Source organism: Cetorhinus maximus, chromosome 13 (assembly GCF_964194155.1).
Source record: "Cetorhinus maximus chromosome 13, sCetMax3.hap1.1, whole genome shotgun sequence".
Classification (NCBI taxonomy): Eukaryota; Metazoa; Chordata; class Chondrichthyes; order Lamniformes; family Cetorhinidae; genus Cetorhinus; species Cetorhinus maximus.
This window is the reverse complement of record NC_135891.1, coordinates 56,076,964-56,094,919: the sequence shown is the minus strand read 5'-3', so window position 1 is coordinate 56,094,919 and position 17,956 is coordinate 56,076,964. Positions and strand designations below refer to the sequence as shown.

The 17,956-nt window shown below is 39.2% G+C and overlaps 1 protein-coding gene across 4 annotated transcripts in view; it reads left to right on the top strand.

Annotated features, from left to right (window-relative positions):
• Window positions 1–17,667, top strand: part of LOC144688618 (ankyrin repeat domain-containing protein SOWAHA) — a 142,405-nt gene extending 124,738 nt beyond the window's left edge. For 3 of the 4 annotated variants that reach the window (XM_078555401.1, XM_078555400.1, XM_078555399.1), the window contains 3 exons: window positions 6,292–6,364; window positions 9,661–9,756; window positions 13,358–17,667. In XM_078555401.1, coding sequence (XP_078411527.1) covers window positions 6,292–6,364; window positions 9,661–9,756; window positions 13,358–13,542 — 354 coding nt within the window. In that variant the 3' untranslated portion in view covers window positions 13,543–17,667. Of the gene's footprint in view, window positions 1–6,291; window positions 6,365–8,866; window positions 8,928–9,660; window positions 9,757–13,357 lie in introns of all 4 variants that reach the window. The other variant, XR_013578447.1, reaches the window with a different exon arrangement.
• Window positions 17,668–17,956: the final 289 nt, after the last annotated feature.

Sequence of the window (17,956 nt, the reverse complement as noted above, 5' to 3'; positions counted from 1 at the left end):
CAGGCACATAGATAAGAAATTGGCTGAATGACAGGAAACAGTAGTGATAAATGATTGTTTTTCAGATTGGAGGAGGGTCTGTAGTACAGTTCCCAAGGGAACCCCTTGCTGGGACCCTTGCTCTTCTTGATGTGTATTAATGACCTAGACTGTGGAGTGCAGGGCATGATTTTAAAATTTGTGGATGATATGAAGATTGGAAGTATTGTCGACTGTGATGAGGATAGTCTTGTACTTCAAAAGGACATAGACTTATTGGTGGATTGGGCAGACAAATGACAGATGAAGTCCAATGCAGAAAAATGTGAGGTGATTCATTTTGGCAGGAAGAATGTGGAGAGATAGAATAAAACAAAGGTGCAAGAACAAAGGGATCTCGGTGGAAATGTACATCAGTCATTGAAGGTGGCAGGGCATGTTGAGAGAGCAGTTAATAAAGCATATGGTATTCTAAATTTTATTAATAGGGGCATTGAGTACAAGAGTAAGGAGACACTAGTTAGGCCACATCTGGAGTAATGCGTCCAGTTCTGGGCACCATACTTGAGGAAGGATGTGAAGGCATTGGAGAGAGTACAGAGGAGATTTACAAGAATGATTCCAGGGATAAACAACTGGTGCTATGAGAATAGATTGGAGAGGTTGACTCTGTTTTCCTTGGAGAAAAGAAGGCTGAGAGGAGACTTGATAGAGGTATTAGAGATCCTGAGGGGTACGGGCAGGATAAATAGTGAGAAACTGTTCCCACTCAAGAGTACAACAAGAACCAGAGGGCACAGTTTCAAAATAATGGGCAAAAGGAGCAAAAGTGATGTGAGGAAAAAAATTTTCATCTAGAGGCTGGTTGGAGTCCGTAAAGAACTTCCTGACAGGGTGGTGGAGGCAGGTTCGATTGAGGTATCCAAAAGGGAATTGAATTGCTATATGAAAAGAATGAATGTGCAGGGTTAAGGGGGTAAAGCAAGGGTGTGGGATTAGGTAGGATGCTCTTTCAGCGAGCCTGTGCAGACTCAATGGGCCAATGGCCTCTTCCTGCACTGTAAAGATTCTGAGAGATTCTGTGATTCTGAGTGTGGCATCAAGGAGCCCTAGCAAAACTGGAGTCAGTGGGAATCAAGGGGACAACTCTCCGCTGGCTGCAGTCATACATAGCCCAAAGGAAGATGGTTGTGATTGTTGAAGGTCAATCATCTCAGTCCCAGGACATTGTTGTATGAGTTCCTCAAGGTAGTGTCCTTGGCTCAACCATCTTCAGCTGCTTCATCAATGACCTTTCTTCCACCATAAGGTCAGAAGTGGGGATGTTCACTGACGATTGCACAATGTTACCATTCGTGACGACTCAGATACTAAAACAGTCCATGTCTAAATGCACCAAGACCTGCACAATACCCAGGCTTGGGCACATAAGTGGCAAGTAACATTCGCACCACACAAGTGCCCGGTAATGACCATCTCCAACAAGACAGAATCTAACCATCACTCCTTGACCTTCAATGGCATTACCATCGCTGAATCCCCCACTATCAACATCCTGGGGACTACCATTGACCAGAAAATAAACTGGACTAGCCATATAAATACTATGGCTATAGAAGCAGAATCCTGCGGCAAGTCACTCACCTCCTGGCTCGCCAAAGCCTGTCCACCATTCCACAAGGCGAAAGTCAGGAGTGTGATGAAATACTCTCCCCTTGCCTGGATGAGTGCAACTCCAGCAACACTCAAGAAGCTTGATACCATCCAGGACAAAGCAGCCTGCTTGATTGACACCACATCCACAAACATTCACTCCCTCCACCACTGATGCACAGTGGCAGCAGTGTGTACCATCTACAAGAGACACCACAAAAACTCACCAAGCTTCCTTAGACAGCACCTTCCAAACCCACGACCCCTACCATCTAGAAGGACATGGGCAACAGGCAGATGGGAGCACCACCACCTGGAAGTTCCCCTTCAAGTCACTCACCATCATGACTTGGAAATATATCACCATTTCTTCACTGTCGCTGGGTCAAAATCCTGGAACTCACTCCCTAATGGTGCTATGGGTGAACCTACACCACATGAACTTCAGGGGTTCAAGACACAGCTCACCACCACCTCTTCAAGGGCAATTAGGAATAGGCAATAAATGCTAGCCTAACCAGCAATGCCCACATTCCATGAATGAATTTTTTAAAATGCTGGCATGAGCTCATCCCCCATCTGGGTGTGCATCTGTCTCCCTGAGGTGAAGGGACACCTGGATAGCGGTCAAGGTGCCTCGTTTCCAGCCCCCCCTCGCCTAACCACTGCTATATGGAGTCAATGGCTAGAGCAACAGAGTGCAGGTCAAAGCACATATGGATCAATTGCTCAACCTTGATCCCCACAGCAATCGCCTACCTATCCGTGGAGGAAGCCATGTGCGCACATACCTGAGGTACAGCAGAACTCATGGCATGCATGGACTTTCCCACCTCACCCCCCACCTATACGCCACACAACGCTGAACATAATCCCTGACATCTCCACCATATGTTCTCCTAACCTCTTCCATATTTCCAGCGGGCTTCTTGTGGCCGTGTCCAGAGGCCTGTATCAGTGTGGGCTCAGTGGGGGCCTGATCCACAACAGTCCTTTGAGTGTCTGGAAGCTCAACCTTTCCTCGTAAGATAACTCTTTCATCCCAGGAATCAACCTTGTGAACCTTCTCTGAATTGCCTCCAATGCAAGTATATCCTTCCTTAAAATGAGGAGATCAAAACTGTATACGGTACTCCAGATGTAGTCTTACCAATGCCCTGTACAGTTATAGCAAGATTTCCGTTCTTTTATTCTCCACCCTCCTCGCATTAAAGGCCAACATCCCATCCTGCGTGCTAACTTTGTGCTTTATGTCTGAGGACATCCAGACCGCTCTATACCGCAATACGCTGTAGTGTGTCTCCATTTAAGAGAGATTTGTTTTTCTGTGCTTCCTACCAATATGGATAACCTCTCATTTTCCCACACTAGTACTTCATCTGCCAAAATGTTACCCACTCATTTCACCTGTTTGTATCCCTTTGCAAGACTGTGTCCTCTTCACAATTGCTTTCCTATCTATCTTTGTATTGTCACCAGATTTGGCTGTAAATTACTTGGTTCCTTCATCCAAGTCATTAAAATAGATCGTAAATAGCTGAGACACCGCACTAGTTGGAGTTTCCCAACCTGAAAATGACCCATTTTTCCTGACTCTGTTTGTTAGGCAATCCTCTATCCATGCTAATATATTACCCCCAATATCTCTTATCCTGTTTCTCATCTTGTACAGTAGCCTTTTTTGTGGCACCTTAGGAAATCCATATACACTATATCTACTGGTTCCCATTTATCCACCCTACTTGTTACATCCTCAAAGAGCTTGATAAATTTGTCAAACATGATTTTCCTTTCATACAATCAATCAGAGTCAACATCATTTTATTTTGCTTTTCTAAATGTCCTGCTGCTACTTCCTTGATGGATCCAAACATTTTCCCAGTGACAGGTGTAAGGAATGGGTGTAAATTAGGTGTGATTTGTTTTGGATCTTCCCAAACCAAGGTCACTGAAGCATCCCTACAGCAGCTTCTCTCTTGCTTAAGCTCTTTAATAAAATAAGAGGTAGCCAGTGCTTTGACCTATAGTTTTTCTAGCCCTAGCCGTGGTAGCGCTGAATATTGGTTAGTCACAGTAATTACTTACTTACCAAATTACAAACGTAGGACAATTTTGTAACTGCAATCATATAACTTTGACCCCTCTGTTTGATATATGTTCAAACCCAACCTCAAATGATTATCCCATTTTGCCAGTCTTGGTTGAGAAATTGACTGGGAGGTTGTACTTCCTGTTGCACTTAGAAGGACTGCTTGGTTACTCAGCTGAAAAGCAATATTGACTTGCAACATATGCATTGGAGGCAGTAGAGTGAAGGTTCACTAAATTAGTTCCTTGGATGAGGAGGTTGATCTATGATGAGAGGCTGAGTAAATTGGGCCTGTATTCTCTGGAATTTAGAAGAATGAGACAATCTCATTGAAACATTCAAGATTCTGAAGGGGCTTGATAGGGTAGATGCTGAGAGATTGTTTCCATTGGTCGGGGAATCAGGACAAGGGGCCAATCGTTTAGACTGAGATGAGGAGAAATTACTTCATTCAAAGGGTTGTGAATCTTTGGAATTCTCTACACCAGAGGGTTGTGGATGTTCTATAATTGAATACTTTTAAGGCTGAGATAGACAAATCTTTGGTGTCTCAGTGAATCAAGGGAAATGGGGAGTGGGTGGGAAAGTAGGGTTGAAGCCCAAGATCAGCCATGATCGTCTACTCCTGCTTCTATTTCTTGTGTCCTTGACAGTGCTGTGGAGATCATTTTTTGACAGCCAGATTCCCCCTACCTTATCCTTTCTTTGGTCAAAGGTGATCATCTACTTGTAAAGAGAAAAATTATCTCATTAAAATTTGTTACAATTTCAATTTTAATATAAGGAAAAATATACAGTATTGGTCCACAAGGAAGGATTAGTCATGATGATAATCACTGCAGGCTTACTGATTGGTAATCCATTCCATGTTACTGGGCAGCAAAATATGTTGTGTAGAGAGATTAGTAGTGATCAACATTTGTTGAACAGTGCTGCCTAGATGGGTTTATACTTTAGAATCACATAATATTACAGCATAGAAACACACCTTTGACCTAAAAAGTCTGTGCCTGTACTTTGCTCCACCTAGTCTAATTCCAACCTCCTGCTCACTGCCAACAATTTTAATACCCCTCCTCAGTAACTTCCTAATTCGTTGTTAAAATAATTAGTGGATTCTACTTCAATATGTTTTATGGCAAAGTTCCACAATGTAATCACACTCTCAAGATTTTTTCTAACTTTTTTTACGATTATCTTAAATTGGTGCCCTCTTATTGCCATTTCACCAACTAGTATGTCAGATTGAAGTATATTTACCCATTTCTCCTTCACACACCTCCAACTCCCAACAGCTTGATATTACTGTGTATTGCGCATTGAAAGGGTTTGACTAGGAATTCCATTGAAGAGACTGCCTTCAGTATGGGGAATGACTCAGACTGGAAAAAGCTGTCTCAAAAATGTTAACTGTTGTAAATTATATCGTGAAAGAGAACTTTATTTAATTAAAATTATTCTTCTTTCTTCCCTGCTTTTGGTGATTGTCTTGCCTTCTGCTTCTGTTACAGGGAGTGAGTATTGCATGTCCTTTAATTTTTTATTTTACATTGACTGCTAAGTTATGACATTACTTTGCTTTTTGCAATCACTGAGTTACTATTAAAAGCATTATGTGTACTAATAACTATTTTCCAATCTAATTCCAATTTTCCAATCACATAAAGTGCTTTATATCATAGACTGATGTTTAGGGATAGGACTGCTGCAATGTTTGAATGTACATTTTTTTTACCCCTTGTAGTTCTTGGTTAATGTTCAACCAAATCAATTTTTGTTGGTAAATATAATTTGCACAAAAAAAACTAGATTTTTTTCCCCCAGTGAGGGAGAAATAAGAGGCAAAGTGTCCATGTTTTTAACATGTTGCATTTTGACACCATGCATCACTGCATGTTGGGATTGTAAATAAATGAAAAAAAGGATTGTCAGATACAATCATAAAGATGGTGCCCCTTCAGCTTCACAACTTGCACTGCAATAGCGAAATTCAATCCTACCCAACGACAAAGGCAACACTTTTAAACAATTGCCTGGGTGGATAGCATATCAGCTTTTAAAGTAATATAACTGTAAATGAACATGCTCATGAACCACTTTGTTAAATTTTGTTGAAATATTCTGCAAGTGTGTACTAGAAGGTTTTATAAAGCTGTCTATACCTATCCAAAATGTCTAACATAATGAGGGTATCTCACAAGGTCCCCCTCATGAAGCAAGGTTTTAATATGTTTGAAAGAGGGATTTAATTTTAGAAATTGTGATCTATCTGAAGTTTGAGTGTGGCTACTGTATAAGGGGGAAAGAAAACTAGTTTCTAACGATTTATGTTATTTTACAATTAGCAATATTGTTGAAGTAATCATGATGCCTTCAGTACATTGACTGCCATGCTGATGGTTTTTTTTCCATACTATGACAAATGGCATTTAGTGAAAATATCTGTCATCTACTTAACAGTTGAATAAAAGGTTTTCCATTTATTCCAACAAAACATCTTTGTGTTACTTTGGCTGACCAAGTTTGAGCAAATACACTTGAAATAAGAATGATTATTATTGTTTTCCCAGGGTTACACACCACTGCATATAGCAGCCCTCCATTCCCATGTAGACATCATGGACCTTTTAATTCATAATTATGGTGAGATTCCTGCTGAATTATGTCTATTGCCGTAATATTTTATTGTTTTATTCATTGCTGGTAAACATTCAAAAATGCAGACGTGTGAACTTTAACCCCTTAGACTAGAATTCTGAAGTATGGAAACCTATTCCATTAAAACTATGGATAATATGTAACATACTGCGAATAATACAAAACTTAATTGATCAAATATTGAGAATTTGTGTCTTGTAGTATTCAGAAAACATATTGTCTTTGTTACTTGGACATTTTCCAGTCACCCAAGTCATACAGGACCATTTTCCTAATGTATGAACTTTAAATAATGGACTTCCTAGAAGGGTCTGAAACTATAATTCAATCAGTTATAATGCCATTGTAAAGGTGACATCATCTTTTAATACCTGAAAATTGCTCTAACATTCCCAGCTATTTGTTGTTTTACATCATATATATGCCATAGGATTTTCGTATTCAAATTGTGACCTGTGGGTTTCCTCAAGATTCTATCCTTACCTCCAAGGTGTTGACTCCTTGCTGGAGTACCGTTCCATGAATTTTGGTCATCCTCCAGTGCAGCAACTGTTTAGCCATTATTCACTTGTAAGCTTTAGTACCAAGGGTTGATGGGATGTTTGATGTGGGAGGCATTAAATAATTGGAGCCTGATTTTTATACTCATCTAACTTCAACATACACACAGGACCTTTGGATGTAATTAACAGTTGAATCTGTGACCAGTTTTCCCCTTCCTACACTAGAAGCACTGGAGTCAATTGTAGCAGTCCCAATCATCAACCAGACTGATATCAGTTAACTCCAGATTGAGTCAGAAAATCTCGATCAGCTGTGGTTAGAGACATTAGGATTGGACTCGACTAGGTTCGGTTAGGAGAGTGACTATTGGAGGGTGACTAGTCATGTCAATACACTCCAATGAAGAGTCACAAGAGGAGTGGAGAAAATTAGGACACATCAGGTTGGGTTCCTTGACCATTCTGGTCAGCATGGCCACTTCCATTTTTAAAGTTTCCTATTCAGGTTTTGAGTTTATGCCCTTTGTCACTGGCCCAGTTTTCTGTTCTGGTAGTAGAGTTTTGCATAAAATGTGGTAGGAATTTTACTGATAATAAACCAGAAGCTGAATTTATCACTTCTGTGTAAACATGATGTTATGTACATGTCTATATATTGTATATGTATTGTTTGAACTGAAACAGGTTGGAGAAATAGCTGAGTACATTCTCCTGGGTTACAAATGATCTTACAATTTCAGTTTGACTTCACCTGAACCCTTGAGTGTGTTACTGTATTCTATCTCTTCCTGGTACTGATAAGGACAGAAATTTCCAAAAACGTTTTGGCATAAGTACAATTTCAGGGCTAAGTTATGCTGTTTTGTTTGTCCCGTAAAATAATGGTGTAATTGTTTTATGTCAGTTTTACTCCAAAACCTCACTATGTGCCCTTCCCAAATGAAACTCCACTTAGTTCATTAATATAGTTTTCCGCCCACCTCTGCTATGCATAAGACCAGTAAATGAGAGTTTACTGTCCTGAATGGGATATAAATTAAGACTAAAAATTTAAAGTGCACAGGACCCAAAGTCACTACTTCTGACATTTTTTATCGATTTATTTTCTCTCCAAACTGAGGTCTGCACTACTTTTTCTATTTCTGTTATACTAAAATAACAAAAGCTTCCATAGTTGCATTTTCTTAATCATGCTGTGCTTAATATTCATAAATGATTGTTTGATGGCTTCAAATTTTAATTTCCATAACATCAATAAGATAGAGACATATGCTGTCTGCTTTTTCCAACTGTTTATGCTCGTTTGCTAATATAATTCTCAGGAAATTTGGACCAGTGTTCCTGTCAGCAAGATTGGTGTAGAAAACTAAATTTTTGTATTATTTCTGCCTAAGTGCAATGCAGAAAATTCCAGGCCTGTATGTTATTCCTAGGCATTCATCTTCAGTCAATTACAAACTTATTCTGCAGAAATATTCCAGCAATATCAAATGACGGTAGATGTATTCTGCATTCATGTCAAGTGTGTTTCCAATATACTGTGCTGTGTTTATTGTTGCTTTCATTGTCTGCGACTCAGATTTCTATTTCTGGAACGATCTTATTTACATTTCAGCATATTGGTAGATTTTATCATCTTGTACATTTTGGTCAATTTTAAGATGGTAATCTAATCTTGGTGTTCATATTACAAGCATAAGCCAGTTAAATTTTAATTTCAAATCTTCTGAATTCCATGATTGGGTTAGTATGTTGTAATTCATTTTGAGTTGCTCAGTATTCTCTAATGTGCCCCTTTGCACTGTATCTCCATTATTAAAGCATAAGTACGTAGTTTGGCATCTGTTGAAATATCCTGATAATTGCAGAAAAATGTTTAATTTATTTTTGTTCGCTTTTCTTATTGTTCAATTTTATCCTCCTTATCAATCTCCTTCCATTGTTGCTTTCTTTTTCTTGCACATCTGTCCTCATCAAACTAAAGGATGGTGCTACTGGTGTCTCTTCTTTGAACCCAGAGACAGCCTCAAGTACTCCTGGGTCAGGTATGGTTTTGGCCCATCAGAAGGCAGGATATCCCTTCTAATTACCTTGATCTTTAGAAGAGCACGTTTTCCCTCCACCAAACTCCCTACTGAACCAATGTGACTCTTGTGCTTTGACATACCTTGTCACATTTTAGAATTTGAAGCCATTTTGTGTTCATGCCTCTGGCCCACTGACAACTAAAATAACTAGTTATTTGTGCGTAAAGGGCACCACAGCTCCAGTTAGAATTCAGTCTGAGACTTGGGGGATTGTGTACTATAGAAGGACATGAAGAGGTGCAGAGATGGATCTAATGCTCTATTTTCTACTTTGAACTGAGATACAATCGGTGCAGTTACGAGTCAGGTGTGGATTCCGCCCATGTAAGGCAGAGTTTTTATAGTTACCCTAATAACCAGATGAGCATCTCCTACAGTTCTTTTCTGTTTATAGTGCTGTGAAAACCTTTTTTTATTATGAAATGGTTTCAAATTATTTTAAGCAATGTTACTAAAGTATTACTCAATAGTCTAATATATTCTAGTTGATATATTCTAGTTTTAATAGTTCCTTGCTTCACTAGAACAAGAATTATTGCCAGTTAACATGTATAGTGTTGTCTGCATCATTAACACCAAAGCATGTGGTTGAAATGTTTTAATGCTATACTTACCCACCTATCAGTGTTGCTTTTGCAAGAGATTTTGTAAACAGCCATGTAAAATAACACTTTTTAAACATTTTAAACAGGTGCAAAAACAAATGTGAGAGACTATAGTGGACGGTTTGCATCCCACTATCTGAAAGAGAATGATGACTCAACTGATTGCTCAAATGTTTCTTCACGTAAGTTTTTTTTATACCACTGATGTTGTTGATGGCTGAATCTTATGATTTGTTTTCTGGTTGTCTGATTCATCTTCACAATTTAGTGCACAGTGTATTGGCAGTGACGACTGTATTCAGATAATCAGACAAGTCATCTGAGAAATGAAATGTTTTACAATGCATTTTGTGAAGGTCAATCCAGTCCCACTAGTTTCTTTAAATATCCAAAACTTCTGTGATACAGATGAAGAAAAGTGTTTTTGGGTTTCAAGTGCTGGCAACAATCAACTATTCACCCTTGAATTTTGCAAATGATACATTTGTTATATATGCACATTATGTTGATTTCCACACACCAGTGGTTTATGATAAATAAGCCACCACAAATGCCACTGTAACTCACAAGTACGACAGATTAAGACTGTGCAATATTTGTGAGTTTATAATGCCTACAATAAGTGTAATTTATTTTAATTAAAACCTTCAGTCTTTTCCCCAGTGGCTGAGCTAAATAAAGCATTGAATAGCTGAACCAAGCATTCTTGAAGAATGATTATTTAGCTAAGGCAGACAACATGCATGCAAAATTACCTTAGCAAAGGTAAAGCACAGCTTCAGAAGAGGAGAGGAGAAAATTGGACTTTGACACGTATTCAATTTCTACAGCATGCAGTACAGCAGGAATACAGACATCTTCATTATGGGTGCATGTCTTGTGTTTAAAGTATGATAGTTTGTGCTGCTTCAGCACACTGTTGTAATTGTGAATGGCTATATGGATTGTGTGTTATTTCAGTTTTTGTGTCTGTCACAAGTACATTTAGAATCATTGAAATATCGAAATAGTCACACCTGAGCTCAAACTGTTCTTCAACTGGTGTTAACACACACATCCAGCAGGAATTATTGGATCGTGATCAGGAGAGGGAACCCTGACCAAGGTTCCCTTCCCTAACCCTGTGGCAAATTTTAGCAAGTTATTGCTGAAGCCAGTTAATTCTGAGGATCAAACATGGAACAAAGTCCAGTCTTCAGCTTCCAGCTTGGTTTACTGATCATTGCCACATTCTCACTAAGACTGCAGAAAGAGAGAAAACAAATGTTGGTGACCATAGGATTATGGATGGGTATAACTTTTTAGAGGAGATGCATCAGAAAAAAACAAGAGTTATTTGTGACCTGTTCTATACTATTTAAAATAGTGGTTGTCATTGGATGGGCTCACTCACGATCGACTTAGTACAGCTTGTTCCTACATGATGTGCACACTACTTATGAAATGTATTGCATTATAATTAGAATCAGCTTTAGTGGAACAAAAGCCAGCATAGACTAGTTGGGTAGAATATACTGTTTTTGTGCTGCATATTCTATATGAAGTGGATTTGCATGAAGGTGTCTCTTAATTATTAATACTATATAAACTTCTGTGCGATTGGCTATCTTTGAAACTGTGTTTTACAATGTGAGGAAGATTTTTAATTAAGACTGCATGTCAGTCGTGGCTCAGTTAGTACCCTTGCCTATGTTGTAGCTTCAATACCCATGCCAGGAACTGGAGCACAGAGTTTCAGATGACACTGTAGGAGTGCAGCATTGTCAGAGGTGCTGTCTTTAGGATAAGTCGTTAAACCAGAGAGTTCTCCCTGATGTTTTGAACAATAATTATCCCTTAACCAACATCACTTTTTTAAAAAAAAATTATCTGGTCATTATCACATTGGTGTTTGTGGGACCTCGTTTTGCAGATCAGGGCTGCCAGGTTTCATATATTCCAACAGTCATTGCATGTCATTGGTTGTAAAACACTTCAGGACACATGAAAGTGCCATTTAAATGCAAGTCTTTCTTTCCTTTTAAGATGGCTGTTAACTTGAGCAGACTCATCAAATTATTTTCTGTGCATTCTAATGGTATACTTCTAGCTTTATTTTGCTTGAAGTGTGACATGTATTATTAAAGCAAGCTAAAACAATAAACAGTAATAAACCCTATCATTTTTGTAACTCAACATGATCCAGTATGCATAAATCTTGCTGGAATGACAATGTCAGAATGTGCTGATAACACTTGTATGTAATGCTTCAGACATTTTATTTTGACAGATGTAAGTGCATGTTTCTATCAAGAGTCCACATTTGTAAGTTATTCTAAGAGCTTAAATTGCCGCTAAATTATTTTTTCCTGCTTTTTTCCTCATTCATAATACACTGATTGCAATGTCTCAGTTTAGTATTTCACAGGTTTAGGACAAAGTTTATTACAAGTTATTGCAATACTTTTTTAAAAAGTGGGTATCTTTATAATATTGCAGATAGCCAGTGGCATATTGTTGCAGACGTGATCTGACTTTATAACCTTCAGTTGATTTGTGTGTGCTCAGTTCCATTAGTTTTCAGCTGTGCCACTAAATGGGACACTCCATCTCCTCACCAAAAAAAAACAGGCTCTCCATCAGCCTGTGGAGGGAACCCCCTACTGATTCATACAAATGTGGGCATTCAAAGCATTTCAATATTTGAGTCTTGTCTCCCACATTGCAGCAGGATGATGTGCCATTTGTTAAATTTGTTATTTTGAGTGAGACGCACAATAAACACTTATTATAAAAGTATTCACAGTTAAAATTAACGCTGACTCGGGAACAATTGAGTTATATTTTTAAAACATGCTAATCTGTCTGGGACTGATCTAGTGTTAATATTGGCTCAAAAATGCTGATAGTAAAAGGTAATAACAGTAAATCGCATCAGTTCTTGAACTTCAAAACAGATAAATTGCTGGTAAGTCCTGGCAGGTTCCAGTTGCCTGGGGCTGACTATTTTTTCATCTCCCACACCACAACATTGAAACAAGCAATTATTACCATAATGGAGGTATTCTATTGTCAAGAATCAATGTGGTTGTAACAATGCAACACTAAAGTTCTTTTTAAAATATACTAATTACACTTTCACTAAAATCTCCAATTTTTGATTCAGTTCTTGGTTTTAAAATGTTTTAAACAAATGAAACTTTTGCAGTCAGTTCGATACCACCTTCTAGGCAGTTTAATTTAAAAACTGTCCCTTTACCTAATTTTCTTTGTCTTACAAGTTCCATTGTCCATTTATAAAAGGGAGCCTATTCCAAACTTAATTGGCCCGCCCACTCAAAATGGCGGCGGGCACTGTTTCGGTGGCGGAGTTCGGCTGCCTACCCGCCGCCAAGCCGGTGGGGCCCACCCGCCCATCAAGGGAAAAATTTTGGCCATAGTCTATTGCTGTTAATTTTCCGTCACTTAATTCTAATTACTGGATAATTCAAATTTTGAATTTTTTTTAAATCACCTGTGACATTTAAATATTTAATTTGAATTACTCAGTAAATAGAATTTCAGAGGGTGATGCCAACCAAAAGATGACTTAGTTAGCAGGAATGTCCTTTGAATATGATGTTCAATTTAAAAAGAATACATGCTATGTAGTTGATTGTGTTTTCATACAAACAACTATTTGGAGCAATCTCTTTTGCGTTATTAGTATTTGTGGTTTACCTTGAATTACTGCTATACAGTCGAGCAATAAGTTTGATGTCTCTGCTCCATTTATTGTAACTGATCCCCTTTCTCATGTTGTAGAATTCCAGCAGTCCCGGGGAGAACGACGGAACCGAAAACTTGCTGGACTCTTCTTGCCAAAGGGCCACGGAAGCAGTAAAAAGAGTTGGGGTTCAGTAGAGAACCTGACAATGGAAGACAAAGATGGCTCCATATTCCTGTCTGTACCGACATCATACAAAGCTGTGCGCAAGTTCTCCAGATAAGGCACTTCAGTAAATTAGAAAGTGTGACTCAGATAAGTCGGTGGACCTGTTATAGTATTATTTTTATGAACTGCACATATTTTGACTTAATACCAATGTTCAGCAAATTGACACTCATAAGCAACTGTATCTTGGGGCCCTCTTTTCCGACTGTATAATGTTGCCATGCACAGAAACCAGAGGAAATTCCTACTGCAATGTTTGATATGTTATGTTATGGCAAGTTAATTGGTTTCACAAATACAAAATTATTTGCACACACTTTCGAGTTCTTTGTTCCTCCTGCCTCCTATCATGAGGTCAGGGATGGGGAACATTGTGCATAGGCTAGAAGGGTCATGATTAATTAACAACAGGGGAGGGGTGGTGGCGCGGGCTGCACAGAAGATGGTTCTTGCATAGTATGCCAATTTTATTATGCTTTCCCTTTCTGTGGTGCAACTAATATTTGCTTTGAACCTATCTTATTTGCAATATATACATTTGAGCCTATATTTTGGGTAGGAGAAAGCTCAACATTTCAACAACTCTATTTCAGTGCCCGTACCGATAAACATCCAGGCAATTAAGAGACTCCAAAGCCCTTACATTCGAGTAATTTTGTGTACACTTAACCCAGCCATTTGTTACACCACAAAGGATGGGTGCTCAACAAACGCTGTCTATTTTCCTTGTAGCTCCCAATGAATTGTCATGAGCACGTATTGAGGCCTGTCTGGAGGACAATGATCTGACTCCATTATGCTGGCCTCTAGCGCAAACATGCTCGATATGGCTTCATATATGAGCATAGTCATTTGGGGAAGCACTGGGAGGCCAGATGCACCCATCATGCTATTATGTTAACCAGAATAAAGGACCTTGGGAAGAGAAGTAATCCGGAGTGGTGAAACCTGGGACAGAATTATACACTCCCCCGCCAGCAGGTTTGCTTCCACCAGGCTTCTGCCCGCTCCCACCTCTCCTCAGTTTTACAGTAGGACAGGCAAGGTCTAGATAGCTTGTCTGCCCATGCCCCAGTTGAAGCCCTTAAGGCCCTATTTGGCCCCTTAAGGACTGTTTCACACCCAGCCTCCGTTTTCAGGCTGGCAGGAGGTGTTCAAGGGCGGCGGCAGGCCCTGAAAGTGATCCTGCTCAGGCCTCTGGCAGGAGGCGGGGGGAGGCACCTCCATCAACAGCCTCCTTTCAACATCAGGTGCCCCCCTCCCAAACAAGGTCTGGCCCCTGTGAGTGCTTCTTTCCCCACTCCAGCCCCTGCCCACACTCCCAGACCTCACCTCCCCTCCCTCACCTGAGACCCCCACGCTTGCCTGGTCTTGGACTCCTGGGACCTAGACTCTGGGGACTTCTTACAGTCCTAGTACCATCCACTACAGCTTCTGGCACAACTGGGACTAGAGCGCAGTTGGCCAATCAGATTGGCTGGCAGCTCTTTGAGGCAGGACTTCCTCTCGAATGAGAGGTGGAAGTCCCATCTCCAGTCAACTAATGCTTGTTGAAGTGTTAAATGGCTGCGGGGCAGTCAGTATCGGCGGGGATGCATTCGCTGCCGACTCTTCGGGCAACAGGAAGGGAAACCTCACAATTCTAAAACTCCTGGCCATGAAGTGAAAAATAAATCTATGTGGTTGACATATTGTGCTTCATTTAGAGAACAAAGATTTATAGCTCTGTCGACCCTTCTGCATAGAATTGTGGTTGGCCAATTCATGGAAAGTAGGCCCGTGATATTCAAATACCAGCAATTCTGTTGCAAATTTAATTTGAAAATGGGCCAAATTATTTGAATGTAACATGAGTACTAAAATGTGCGTGAGCCCAGTTGCAGGCAGACATGAAGCAGGATTACACTGGGTGTTCCTCCCATTAATAAAATAAACTTGCAAGAATATTGAGGGTATATACTCATATTATTGTCTATTCCATGGCTTTTGCAAGCAAACTTGCAATAACGTTTCTAATTATATCCTTTGTTTTTGTGAAGGGATAAAAATGTCACCTCATGTGAAAGTGATGTAACCAAGTTTACACTATTAATTTTACTGTCTTGTTATTAATTTTACAGTCATTACATGAAGCCACTGGTTTCATTTGAGGTGGAATGTGCAGTTGGTAAACAGGATTAATATAAGATGAAACTCACTGGAGTTATTCTACAGCTGGTGCAAATGTAAAGTTGTATGGGTAGTCTCTTGGCTAGTATGTCATATTACCTGGCTTTAATGCTCTTTGCATCAGATCAGGCTCTGATAAGTTGTAGTTCCTTTGCTTAAATATCTACCTTTAACAAGTCTTCAATATGGAAATGACATACAGTACAACTGTAGCTTTAGAGAGTGAAGAGCAGTTTCTCTATATGTCTCCACTTTGCATTACCTTACTTTGAATTTATATTTTGCTACATTAATGCAGTACCTGAGTTCACATGCGTAGATTTGAGTTGTTCAAATTGTAATGTGTCCTCCTTTCAAGTTTCTGCCACCAAAGTAAAATGTTTGTATCACTAAGTTTGCAATTATTTAGTATCACCTTCAAAATATGGACACATTTAACCTGGAGTAGATTCTTCAAGTTGTTTTAGACATATATTTTTCATACATTGAATTAGCATGTAGTGGAGGTTAAAGTACCCTTGATGCTTTACTTTGTAACTCCATTGTGTGGTGTACAATCTAGCTACACTGACCAGAACAATCTCAAGACTGAACTCTGTTGTTTTATTAAGTTGGTCGATTAATAAGCAGTACTGAGGTATTGCCAGTTGGTATTAACTGGAAGTCCACAAGTATAGATCTAAAGATAGAACAGAGTCAGGCTCAGCTGAGATGCTCTAGTGTTCAAATAAACCAGCTACACATGGCTCCTTTATGGAAAATTTCCAGTTGGGTAAGATGGCAGAAGAAGGTAGCTTTCAGGAAAATCAGAGGAAATGGATTATTCAGATTAATATTGAAGTGCAACTGTTCAATATCATCAAGCAGTAAATGGTAAGGATAGCAGAACAAAAAGCTGCAGGAATGCTACGTTTATCCTTCCAAATGCTTTTTGTTCCACTAAGTTACAAAATATGCAGAGATTAATTAGTTCTTAGTGTTTTCATAACTTTCTTTCTGAAAGCTTTGCATTTAATGAAGGTATATGTGAAATTGCACAGGTGAGTAATGATGTGGCCTTTGCCATTAGAGGGTGCTGTAGAAAAAGTATTTCTGCTTTATCCTTTTCAGATGATTTGTTTGAGCTAATTGGTGGGGGTGGGGGGGTGGGTGGATGAAGGGTGGAAGGGACATTGGGGAACTTGTTTATTCAGGTACCAGGTGACAAACTCCCTTCTTGGCAACGCCAGCCTCCGAATCAAAGTGACATCTTAATTTAAAGACATTGTGCCCTGCAACATTGCATTGGTCAGTAAGTAGCTAGGATTAGCCATACTGGAAAAAGTCTTGTCCAGTTAAAATATTTCAAAAACATCAAAAGCAGATTGAAAATATAAAGGTATCTAACTGTATGAAATAAAATGTGCATGTTACCACGCAATTCCTGATCTAACAGCATCCTGAAAAAATGAGTTTTAAGAAAATAAGTGGGAAGTATAGCCTATAGTATTGCTGGCTCTAAATTGTTTGTACTTAGCACTATTTTCTTTAATGTTAACAGCAGAATTGTTATGTGTGCTAGGTAGTCCTGAACTGTAAACTCTGTATCAGCCCCTTCCATCCATTAGAGGGCTTGTGTAAGGTTATGCCTGCTCATGTAGAGACTTTATCCACAGTGTGATGGTGCATTATACTTGGGGGAAACTGGGTGATATGGAAGAACAGAGATTTGGAGGATCATGTTTGCGGACATTATAAGCATCACCGCTAGTGAGAAAAGCCATAGAAAAAGCTAATGGAATGTCCACTTGGAATATAAAAGTTAAGATGGGAATCTAATTCTATATAAAACTCTGTTAAGACCACAGTATTGTGCTGTTCTGAATGCCACACTATAAAGAGAATGTTGAGGCAACAGAAAGGATATAACACAGATTCTCTAATATACTGCCTGGTGTGGAGAAATGCAAATACAAAAGCACTTGAAAACCTGAGGCTGCTTTCTTTAGAACAGAGAAGGTTAAGGTGTGATTTGATGGAACAGATTGGTCAGGATAATTAGAAACAGACAGTTTCTAATGATTAAAGAGTACAGAATGAGCAGAAGAAACATTTTTTACACAAGGGACTGAGACTGTAGCATTTGCTACCAGACATGGTGATTGAAGCAAGGGACCATGTCAATATTTAAGAATAGGTTAGATAGGGTAGTGAAAGAAAGGGAAATAAAGATATATAGAAACAGAGAGCACAACGGATTAAGACTCCTGCTTGTGTTGGAGAACTAGCACAAATACAGACTGGCTAGGCAAATATCTGTT